Genomic DNA, 12801 nt, shown 5'->3' with positions numbered 1-12801 from the left:
CCTCTGGGCATGAATATGTCGGTCAGTTGGTCCTCCACTTTGGAGTGAAATAAAACTATTGGATGGATTGCCATGACATTTGGTTCAGATATTCATTTCACCCTTTGGATGAATTGTAATAACTTTGGGGATATTAAATTGTCCATGGTTTATGACAAAATATAATAATATATTCCTGCAGTCTCCTCTGTACTTTGTTTTTAGTTCTAAAAATGTGAGCATGCTTTGTAACTATGCAGAAAATGCCCCAAATGATGCCTGCTAAACATCAGCATACAAGCATTGTCTTTGAGCATCTTAGCATGCTGGTGTTAGCAGCCTCACTGCTATCATGCTTACCCTATACACTCTTTGTAATCCAACTACAAACAGCAGCTAGGTGGTGTTAACTGGATCAGGACTATTCAAACACAGAAAAGCGCAGTGAATTAATCCTCAAGTAATTTCCTTGGGACAGTTTAAACTTCTGGTTCTGTATTGTCTTACTGGTGAGCCCCACCTGTTTTGCATTGCTAGAAGAACTACATGAATAAATAAATAAAATGTTAAACTATAATTGGTTTCTGCCTCAGGCTTTGTACCAATACCTTAACTGTGTGCTACTCAAGGGGCGGCTGTGGCGTAGTGGAGAGCAAGGTAGTTCTCCAATCAGAGGGTCGGTGGTTCGATACCCGGCTTCGGCAGTCGATGTGTCCTTGGGCAAGACACTTAACCCCAAATTGCTCCCGAAGGCTTGCCATCGGTGTGGACTGGATGTTGCGTGAATGTTAGTTAGAGTCTGATACCTTGCATGGTAGCCCTGTCACCAGTGTGTGAATGGGTGAATGATATGTAATATACTACTGATTGTAAGTCGCTTTGGATAAAAGCGTCTGCTAAATGACTGTAATGTAATGTAATGTAAACATGAGTTGGGACAGCATTATCAGATGTAACCGTCGTATGAGCAAACTGCAGATTGGAGGTCACACTAAAATGCACTGAAGGTATGCGCGAATGGCCCGGCTATGTCAACAAAGCAGGGAGAAGTTCGGATTGTAACACACACAGAGGAAGAGCGACTTAATCTCTGCTCACGTAGACATTACTCCACTATATCTTAACATTGCAAATAGTTGTTGGCTGCTATATTAATGCTCTGAATCCTGTACATTTCACCTTGAGCCAGTTTAATAGTAAACATCATATTACCTACCTTAAACTTTCTCTCAGCAGTGGAAATAAGCCAACATGGATCGATGTCAGCTTAGGGCTTTTTTCTTACCTTGAAAATACTGCATCAATAATTAACCAAGTATTTTTGCTAATGAATCGCTCTCTTCCTCCCTAATAACCCTCTTTTTTTGCAGCCATGAGGGAAAGCAGTTCAAGGTGATTATAAGTTTTATTTTTTTTGAAAGACTGGAAATCTCTGCAATTATGAAAAGGCTAAAAAGACACAATACTCTAGCACAACAGTGAGTGTTTGGTCTGTCATCATGTTCTCCAATGGGGTGAAGGGCCTACACAAACACATTAAGGTTTCCACTAAGGTCACCTGATCACCTGGGGCAACAGGAGGATGGACGGCTTGGCAGAGCGAGGGCCTTACACAAATATACAGCTGTGCATTTATATGTGGTGCCATGTCAGATGAGTACTTCAAACAGAGGGCTTTTAAACGGGGCAAGAGTGAGTGAGGAGGGTGAGGATGTTTCCCATGACTGTGAAAAGGCCACAGGGAGAGAGCTTTCCATCTTTCTGCTGCCGCGACAAATATGCCTGCACATCTTTTTGCATTGTCTCCACTCTCTGCTTCGTCAGCGAACAGCTATAGAAATATTTTGGCAGGCTGCTCTTTGTTTTCATTTTCACAAAAGATGTAGCAAGGAAGTTAGAGAGAGAGAGAGAGGGAGGGGGGGGGGGTAGTACTCGGAAAGGTAAAGGGGAGTTGTCAGAGGTTTGAGGGGGGGCATTTGCGAAAAGGAGGATAAGGGGAGGCAGATAGAGGGGAGATGGAGGTGGGAGGAAGGCAGAAAAGGCAGAGGGGGAGACTAAAAGGGTGAGTAGGGGAGAGAGGGGAAAGTTGAGAAGAGCAGAGGAGCTGGTTGGAAGTACGAAGCCCGGATGACGGATAAATTAGGTACATCATGTGAGGTGGCATAAGAGGGAGAACATACAACGGATTGTGAAGATCGTGATGAGGAGTAAAGGGTGAGGCACAAGGTGGGAGAATCAATTGGAAGAGAAGGGGGCAGGTGGAAGTGTAGGGGAGGAGGAGCCTGCCACTCTGGTCCCCAGCTCCAATCTAAACAGCGGGAGGAAGCTGTAAATCAGACTAATGCGGCCGAGCTGTAATTCAGACCAGCAGGGCCAGGGTGCTGGTGCAGGGACCCCGGACGGAGGGAGTTTACAAAACGCCGCCGCAAGGCTTTAATCAGTGCAACGATCCGAAGATACCGTCTCCCCCAATCAGCAGGCTTCCTGTCAGTCACACACGGCTGAACCTGACCAATCAGGCTACGCCGAGGCTCCAGACGGGGCCGGCTGGGCTTTGGGCTGCTGCCAAACAAGAGAATTACTCATCTAAACTGGAAAGGTGGAATGGGCCTTTAATTCAGAGCATAGAGGGACGAGGTGATAGATTTGTCAAAGGTTGGACATAAAAGACTCTGGGATCATGTTCTACAATTGTTCATCAGAAACATATGGGGGAAAGATGAGAGACACAGGGGAGCTGTGGAATAGGACTTAATCATATTCATAAGACTGGAGTTAGCACAAGTTTAGGCACTAAAACTGTGGCAGACATCGTATCTGTCCAAAGGAGCTTTTACAACACTAAATCTCTCATTAAAAACATTTAAGAATAACAGGAAGGCCTCATTGTAATTTCAGTCTGTCAGCGTGTATTCTAAACTTTATCATTATCACGTTTGCTTCCGTATAAAAACAACTTTCCAACGGTCTCCAATCCGTCTCTGCTTCTCCGTGTCTCAGAGATTTGCTGCTGGCACTCGCACACCGACCTAATTACAATTACAACACCCAAGGGGTCCGTAGAATCCCTGCCAGCAATGACTTACAATAAAATAACTGAGACGTGAAAAAGCAGCAAACTTACCGTTAAAACATAATCTGAACTCCTCAACATGTAAAACAGGCAGGAAAACTTTCAAATCACTCGTTACCAGAAGCTGTCTTTCTAATACCTGTATTTTACTCAAAGAGGACAGGAGGGGGGTGGGGGGCAATGCATTAACTTAAAAGTGAGTGGAAAATGCAAATGCAGTCCACTTTATCATCATGCATTCAAAAAGACCCTTTCAACTCGGCAATCCATAATATTTCAGCTTTGATGCTCAGTAAATGGCAGCGGCTCGATGGTAACACGGAGCTGGATTCTGCTCTCGTAGTGGTAGGACTAGTGTGACTGGCTGGGCTACACACACACACTGTGCATGTTAAAACCACATGCAGCGTCTTGGCAGCAAAGACGCTACAGCGGCAGCCAATCAATAAAACCTTGTTACGCTAATTGCAAGATCATAATCTCTGTTCCTACTTCTGCTGAATATCCAAACAGTCACTCCATTAGCCGAATTATTCCCCTGTGCTGTTTCTCCCCTCCTTCCCCCTTTCCATTTCCTCCTCGTGTTCTTTTTTTTCCCTTTTTTTTCCTGTGACATATTTCTCTCAAACAGCAGTTCTGCTAAATGAATTCATAAGTCAGGGAGAAAGACATCAAAGCAAAGCATTGTCAAGGTAAAGTGCTGATGAAGTATACAGTTTCTTTCACTTTACTGCGAAGCTATGAGAAGGCATCTCCGCAGCGCATTATCTTTGATCGCATCGCAGAGCACTGTTCTGCTTAATAGAAATCACACTTAAGTTGAAGGTCTGCTGATACTTTTATTACAAAGAAGAGACTCTTTACCTGGAGAACATCCACTTCGCGCTGTGGAGATCTCATGTTTGTATGTCTTTTTTTTTTGCGCTCAAGGGTCAGATCAAACCTCTGCGAAGACGCCGGAACGAGCCGGAGCTCATCGTCGTTGGTAACTCTCTCCTACATTGTTGACACGACAATGGTCAGTGGCCACAGGGGCAGACAAAGAGCGTGTTGATGCCACGGCCAAGGTCCGTGACCTTGTCATTGAATCACTAACACTTTGTCACTCCGCTGGGGGGGGTAGAGAGAGAGACTGGAAGAAACACCACAGAGAACTAAGCAGGGTCAGACCACGATGCTCATGGGAACATCGATATGACAATGGCACTGACCCCGTTTCGTTCTGACTCATCATGAGAACACACCAATCTAAGCATCTCACTATGCAGTTGGCCAGAGTTTTTTCATATACGAATGTAGAAGAAAATTTATTTATATAGGTGATCCAGATTAAATAGAACGATTACACGCAGAAACTGAAGTGAGAGACGGCGGAGCACTGAGAGACACACTTTCACAGTTTGGAGGCGGAACCGCTGACCCAAATGCATTTAAATGCAACGGGGGGTGAGAGAGAAAAAGAGAAACGGAGTGAGAGAACCAGCAAAAGTGGGGGAGTCGGAGAGAATGGGAGGAAGAGAGGTAGAGAAGTAAAGTGAGATAATAAAGCGGCAAGCAGAGAAAAGTGAGCTTAAGGCAGTATGATTTGTTTTTATTCAAGATGGAATATATTGAGAATAGTGCAGCTACTGTATATACCGTACAACACGTTTATTCAGGAGTAAAACTAATTAATAAAAAATGATCCCTGCAGCTCTGTTACTTTCCCCAAGTCCATTTTTACCTCGGCACAAACACAAGCATAAACACATTTACAGTAAAACAGCCAATCCAGTGAAACACACTAACTTGCATTGAATATGACCTATATAATAATTTTCATTGGATAGTTTTTGCAATTGGCATGGAAGAAATCAATGCACTTTACCAGTTTGTATTAATTATGCAACACATATGCTGATAGACATCAATCAAACTGCAGCTGTGTCCCAAATCTATACTGCACACTGTTAGTATGGTGTATGTTCATACTGGAGAAGTGACCACATGAGTATTATATTTGATAATGAGTGTGCTGTTGATTCACAGTATTCTGCCACGATGCAGTGCACAAAGAGAAGATACTCAGAGATGGATAGAATGTCAAACTAAAAGTGGGGTGGTGCAGCTCCAGAAACATCTCAGAAAATTAAATATTGTGTGAAAACATTTTGCTGCCTCTTTGTTAAGTTTAATTGTCAGTTGAATTTTAAAGTAGCAGTTTGAGCAGCGCAAGCATTGTACAATTCCCTGTTTTAAAAAGGATATTTAATACAGAAATGGTATTTTAATTCCATCTGATCTAACTGCAAAATCAATATCCCATAACGATATATAGAATGAGCATGTGAATTGGATTTGGGACTACCTGCTGTTATTTATGATTCAGAAAGATTTAATAATATTCTGTTTGTTTCCCATCATCTTCCTAGAGCTGTTTCACCACCATCCACAATTTGTGCACAGATTTGAGTCATGTCCAGTTTACATACTTGAAAATCTGTTTATAATTAGTTCGAAGTGTAGAATAATAAGACACAGCTACCGAGGAAATGGAAATTTTTCCCATTTCCTCCATCTCTATGTTTTGTTGTCGGAGTGTGTGCCGACCCCTAAGGCCCTCCCTGATTCAAGCTGTCAGAGGGAAGGAGAGGCTAAAGTTGGTGAAGCGGAGAATAGAGCAAGGCACATGTCAAATATGAGGGGGATCTTGAGTAAACAAAGTATAACACAGAGCAAAGCAAAATCGTCTCTCATCCCATCACCGTGTTTCACGCCATTTCCCTCCCTCTGTCTCTCTCTGTCTTGCTTCCTTGATAACCACCTTTCTCTCCCTTTCTCCCTCTGTCTATCTTCCATGCCACATTTGCGATGTTTTATCTGTCCCTCAGTAATTCAGCAAAAGACATTGTGCACATCAGCGCGACTTCTAATCGGACAATCAGCACTGCAGTAGAAGTACATGCGATGAATAAAAATGGCCGATAAAAGCAGTGGTTCTTAAGATTATTTAGACAGCCAAGTATCAGATTGAGGCGTTTGTCAGACAACAGCACAATCCTACTAAAAAAATCATTTTTTTGTCAGAGATATCTAAATAAACTAAGGGGATCCAATACAAGAAGCACCATAAGCAGCTCTGTTTCTCAGTCTGGGCCTTGAGCCACACTTTAACAAACCAGGGCATTAAGAAATTAAGCAAAACAGCCAATGTAACAGAAACACAGAACTACTGTAGCCTATGGGTCGGTTCTAATAATTGCAATTGACAGGGACAAATTCCCTGCTCCCCTGTGTATGTCAGATGGGCTTATTCCAAAACTCCACAAATCCCTCTGTCCAAACACAACCATATGGTCTCCCAGTTGTTCATGACCAGCTGTGCTACAGTGAATCTGGCAGTGACATGGTTGCCATGTACTGTGGAAGAGCGCTGACTCCCCCTCTATTCTAACTTAATAAACCCTTTGCAGTGAGGCCAAAACTCACTCACAGTGAAACAGCGATTTCTGCTTGGCTTTTACCAAAGTGAAAATGATGTGCACAGAGAATGGTTGCACAATTTGAATAAAGTGAATTTGAATGTTATGATGGCTGAGTTAGCTTAATGGTTGACACAGAAAGAAGGTCCAAGCACTTTCTGGTTGGAATTTGGATATTTTAAGTTCTCTGGTTTTCTCCTTAAGTACTTAGCAGACATGTAGTTATGGCAGTCTGACATAGACTGTGATGGAATAGCAACCTGTGCAGTGCATGCTGGGAGAGAGTCCAGCTTAAGTGTATAATAGACAACAAATATTTCCTTTTATAAAAGGACCATTTTCACATTTTATGAAAACATATCATCTGTTTACTTCACAATCTAGTGAGAAAAAAACTAAGAAATTCATCATAAATTATCAAAATTAGTCTTGAGCAAATGAATTAAATTCTTTCCTAATTAAATTTGTCTGTGTGTTTGTATGCCATATATTTGGTTTTTATGTTATTTTATTGGGTGAGCCATCAAGGGGATTCTGTTTTACGGTGTATACTGTATGCAGTATAAATGCAGACATTTATTGACAGTATGAACATTTTACTACAGACTACAGGAAGAGTAGTAGTTGCCTAGGTAACAACTTATGGGGATCCAAATAAATCAGAAACAATAAAAGCACAAATCTTTGGCAGTGATTTGTAATTAGACTCCAGGTTCTGGGACTAAAATAAATGTGTTTCTGTTTATTCCCCTCTTTGAACACTAACTCTCATATTATGCTATATTATGATTATTATCCTGGGGGAATATTTCACCCATGGAGCGCAGAATGCATTGAATAGTTTTGTTTTCTGCTACATTTGTCAACATAAAACACGGGTGAACTAATTGGACTATTTTCTGAAAGCTTTCAGTCCCTTTTGCTTTCAGCTGATGTCATATAACTCTATAACTGTGGTTGTTTCAGTAAAAACAATTTTATCGTCCATCCTAACAAGCTTGAACAATGGTGGAATGAAAATGGCTGTGCATCAACTCAGGCAACAATCACGGGAACAGATGAAATAAGAGAAAAAGGGGGAAGAGATCAGGTATTCCATTAGAGGCAATTTGTTCTCACCTGGTTTGGCGGGAGGAACTCATGGTTGTTTTCATTCATGTACATGTTGTCACCATCAAACTGCAGAGAGAGAAAGAGAGCGAGAGAAATGAGAAAAACAGTTAGTCAGAGACCGACACATCACAACAGGGACTGAAAAAATAGAAATTTTCAGTCAGTCAGTGGAGACTCAGGAAGAGTGTAACACAGCAGCCTAATGACTGCGAGTCCTCGGCTTATAGACCTCGATGCTCTGGTGGATGTCAGTAATTACAGTTCATTAGAGACACGTATAATTAGGCCCTGTCAAAGCTTGTGTAACTCACACTCTTCGTCTCAGCTCGCCGACAGCCTGGGTTTGTGTGTGTAAGTGCGTGCACACCTCACCGCTGTGATTCCGCAGGTGTCACGAGGCAACAAAGGCACAACAGAGTGATAATCACAACACTTGCACCAACGGCCGTGTAGTTAGTCAGCCAGCAAAGTTGGCCAGTCACATTAAATCAAAGGCAACATTAGCATAATCAAACGACACATGACAGGTAAGTCAGCCAGGAGTCGACCCAGAAATGTATTTGCTGCGCCGCTCGGTTTGCAGCTACAGCTACAGGAATTTCCGGGGGACCTACTTTCTGTGTTTACTTATATTTAGACTCAAAGTCTTCAAGATGATATCTATTGAATTGTCAATTGTGGGGGGAAAACTGTAGGAGTTTCATGTTCCTCGCTCTGATCAATGTCATTTGTGCCGAACTTGAAAAATACTGAAATATAAGTGAGAGACCAGACATGGAGGTTTTTTCCCACTTAGCCAATCACCCTAACCAATCAGTATGATGGCCAACCAATAACAAATCAGCACTTTCAGCCACCCAGCTAGTGGCCAAGACTAGACACCAAAAGGTGAGAACGGTCTTTACCACTTTTGCACTTTGCCAAAGAAACAAGGACAGGGCCACCTCGCTAATCCAGAACTCAGAAACCGAGAGCTCAAGAAGCCTTAAAGAGGAGACTCAGGGTCGAGGAAAGTTGACTGTTTGAGGTTGTAGGGATGAGAAAGATGAGGGTGTACCCTTGAGCTAATGGTGAAGTAGTTGGAAGGGATCATGTAGAAGTGGGAGTAAGTATGGAAGGAAAGCTGTAGGAGTGGGGAGGTAGAGAGAGAGAGAGAGAGAGGGAGAAACAGAGAGGACAGAGAGCATGAATGAGAGAGAAATAGAGTCGGAGAGGAGGAGTGTTGCAGCAGCAGCAGTGGCGATAGAGCCTGTGGTTGTTCTGGCTGTAGTGTGATTAACACTGGGGTCACAGCCAGAGGCCGCAGCTTGAAACGCACGGCATATAAACATGCACACACACACACACACACACACACACACACACACACACACACACACACACACACACACACACACACACACACACACACACACACACACACACACACACACACACACACACACACACACACACACACACACACACACACACACACTCCCAGAGGCCTTCCCTGCTTTTCTGTCTGACACTATTTGGCACCAGCCATTTATGAGGAAACAAAACACACCTCGAGACGGCTAGTGGTGGCTGAGATGAATTACCGCTGCGACTGTAAGGTCATGTAACGGGACAGATATGGGCCCACATAGTAACTTGCTGGGGGGGTTTCTCAAACTGTATGCACGGACCAAAAATGTTCCACAATGTTTTTATAGCAATGTTTCACCTCGTGTATAAGCCATGTGTTCCAGGGACTCAATCTACTGCAATGTAGTTGTTCAGTTGGTCAATAAAAAGCCTTTTGGAGGATTTTTTTGGGAGATATTTTCCATTAAAATTACAGTCAGATTCCTCTACTATAGAGTTTACTTGCATGTTTGTTTCTATCATCATACATGACACACTCAGAGCACCAAACAAACTACAGCACAAAGACAATTCCTTGCACCATTATTCCATTTGAAGCCCCAATTCCATTTCCACGTTATCATTCAGACTCTGATGGAGCTGTTACTTCTAGTGCAATGATTTCTGTCTGATAGCACTATTAGTTTGCTGGAGGAATAATCATTGTATTCTGCAAATGAAATCACTTTCTTTATTGCTCCTGGAAAACGGTTTTACGTGCTTTCCTAATCACATCTTGCTAGAAGTGACGGTGTCTTGAAATAGGTTATTTTCACACCTGCAAACCAGATGTTGATGAGCAAAACAGGGTGAGTGGAATGCAATTATACAGAATGTCAAAGAGCAAACTGGAGTCTGTGGTGGTGCTTCTGCAGAACAATGTGACGGAGTCACTGAGGGCTCTGAGTTGTTAGAATAACAAACAATATCTAAATCAAAAAACAATTATTTCCCACCTTAAACCCTCTAAAACTCACAAATAATGTTATTCTTTATCTCTTGTTTTCATCCATGTGAAAAAAGAAATGTATAAACATAAAGCTGCAGCTTTAAAGGGTTAACAGGTTATGCATTGTAAGATTTTTTGGGGGGGCATGTGACTTCCTGGCTTCCGAGCTGTTTTGCCCTGTTTCTAGTCTTTATGCTAAGCTAAGCTAAATGGTTGCTAGCTTTAGCCTAGTTAAGTCAATTTGTAAAATTGCTTGTGCCCCAAAACAATTTATTCTGTTCTTAATAAGTTTGAATTCATATTGTACTTTACAGTCGTTAAATGTGTGCAATCATTTAACGAGCCAAATAAACTAAATAAGAGCAAATTATTAATGCATGGGACTTAACAACAACGGTCTGGAAAAGCTGTTTTCTGCCAGGTGATGGTCTTGTCTTCAGAAATCAGATAAAATGTGTGCATATAAAATCTCTCTCTTGTGCAATCTGACTCATAATAAGTAGATATCATAACATGCTCAGTGTGAACATAGGAGCAGGTGACATGGGAGAAAGAGGGAGGTTTGTAAGGGAAGGGCAAGCTTGCTGTGTCTCTCTCTCTCTCTCTCTCTCTCTCTCTCTCGCTCTCTGTTTGCTTTCCTGAGGCTTTGAGGCCATTAATCATAGCGGCAAATTCTACAGCAAAACAATTGAGCAAAGGAAAACACAGACAGAGAGAGAGAGGGGGGGTAGAGGGATAGAGGGGAGAGCAGGGAGGGGGGAGAGGGTGAAGGTGAGAGAGAGGTGGAAAGCTACAGTGAGATGGAGGAAGGGGGGGGTCATGTCGAGCGAGGGAACGAAACTGTGAGATAGATTGAGGCTTGGGAAGGCGAAGGGACAAGTAAGGCCTGTACAACTGACGCACTTGACACCAGACTCCTGTTTGCATAGCAGAAATGCAAATACATGAGAGGGAGAGAATGGGAGGGAGAAAATAAAGTGGGAGAGATGCTATAAATAACTTTGTGTTTGCGTGAAGCCAAAACCAATGTCAGTTTGATGCAGGAAGTGCACCACAGTCTTAGAGGTTATAAAACAACTGTTGACTGGAACACAGCATGTCAGAAATGTGGCTTTTCAGACAGCGACTCACACCCAGAGTGGCATCCCAACTCTTTAGATTGTATCCATCCATTAGAGAATAAGTTTCCCTTTAAAAATAATATCATTAAACTTTTAAAAAAGTGGTGAAAAATAAGATTCTTGATCTAATTGTTTACTCCTAATGATGACAGTGAAAGAAATTGGGTCTGTTCACACTGTATTGTAGGTGTTCTATGTTCAGTGTCGCAATGGAAATAAGAAATATTCTTTTAAACCTGTGTCATGCTTCACTTTTATACATCATATCTAGTTTGTGTTTCATGATGCATATGAATCTGTGTTCATCTGTATTTTTTGTTTGTTTAGTGTCGGGTTTACTTTTGCAATATGTTGTGCATAGCTTGAGTGATCTTACAAAACGGGTTGTGCCAATACATAGAGTCTGTGTATCTACCATTGTTCTCCTATTCTCAAATGAACAATCTGTATAACCTCACAATGTGGAACTCATTGGGATAATAAAGACATTATCTTGCACCATGGACGCTGTGGCACAAATAATTCACTCACCTGCCTGCTGTGTATGATTTATCTGTAACATAGAGCAAAATCTTTTATTATGAAATTGACCAATTGACTTGTCTTAATGTGGATCACTGAAGTTTGGCCAATACAGGACCACTGGGGTCAGTAGCAAGATGGTGCAGCTCTACTTACAAAAAAAAAGCATTTCTTAAGATCAATTTTGTATCCGCTCTTTATTCCTACTACGTTGCTTACTTTGCATTCTGTGCTACGGCGTCACTAACCTGCATTGATCTACACGAGAAGCTTTTCTCATAAGGTTGCTATGCGCCAAGCTGCGCTTTTACTGTACGTACTGAATACCAAATCACACAACCGGCAACTGCAGGCCAGGGATGTTTTAGATTTAAAGCAAGATGAGGCAGGAGAGACGGAGAGAACAGGACTTAACCCTCCTTCATGGTAACAGTGTGCGCCTCCCTAGTTTTTCATCCCAGCGTAACTAATCGCATGTCAGTCAATGTGCCAATGGAAAGAGGCAGCAGTCAAAATACCTGTGTCAGGACTGTGGTCATTAGAGCATTCAGTGACTCGCTGTCAAGCACGCACACACACACATAACCAAAGCACAGAGTATGGGGGATGGTGTGGTGTAAAGCAGATATGGATTGCCTGTGTGCATGTGTGGATATCTCTGCTTCTGCGTTTGTATTTTACCTTTATGTGTTCCTCATGTGTGTGTGTGTGCAATCTGTATAGACAACTTAAGTTCTTGGCTCCGAATGTGTGCACATTGCGTGCGTGCCCGGTGTGTTTGTGTAATGTATCCTGTCCAATAATACACACATTGATCCCAGCGAGATAAAGATAACAAAGTTAGACCTTCCATAATATTTATTTTCCCATAACAGACCTGCTCAGCCACGCCCAGTCATATAACTCCATGCCGCTGAAATATGGTCTTCATTAGCTTTAACCTCAACACACAGAACCTAGTGAGGAAAAACAGAATTGCCCTTCTCTCTCGACTGAAAGAGCATGAAATGAATTGGAGCAGCTGAGATTTTTTTTTATTTTTTTTACATTACCATGACAAATATGGTCGAAATGGGGAGGCAAGAGAGAGAGAGAGAGAAAAGGGAGAGATGGCGAGAAAGAGAGAGGCACATGATGACGGACAGAAAAGGGCAGATCAGACAGAAAGACCAAATTGTGTGAAAAAAATGAAAA

The 12801-nt window shown here is 42.2% G+C and overlaps 1 protein-coding gene across 4 annotated transcripts in view; it reads right to left on the bottom strand.

Annotated features, from left to right (window-relative positions):
- The window catches only part of tox2 (TOX high mobility group box family member 2), a 105579-nt gene that overhangs the window by 35188 nt on the left and 57590 nt on the right, over nt 1–12801 (bottom strand). For all 4 annotated transcript variants that reach the window (XM_054617615.1, XM_054617614.1, XM_054617617.1 and 1 more), the window contains exon 3: nt 7633–7692. In XM_054617615.1, the coding sequence (XP_054473590.1) occupies nt 7633–7692 (60 nt within the window). The remainder of the gene's footprint in view (nt 1–7632; nt 7693–12801) is intronic.

Source organism: Anoplopoma fimbria, chromosome 17 (assembly GCF_027596085.1).
Source record: "Anoplopoma fimbria isolate UVic2021 breed Golden Eagle Sablefish chromosome 17, Afim_UVic_2022, whole genome shotgun sequence".
Classification (NCBI taxonomy): domain Eukaryota; kingdom Metazoa; phylum Chordata; class Actinopteri; order Perciformes; family Anoplopomatidae; genus Anoplopoma; species Anoplopoma fimbria.
This window is presented reverse-complemented; position numbering and strand designations above follow the sequence as displayed.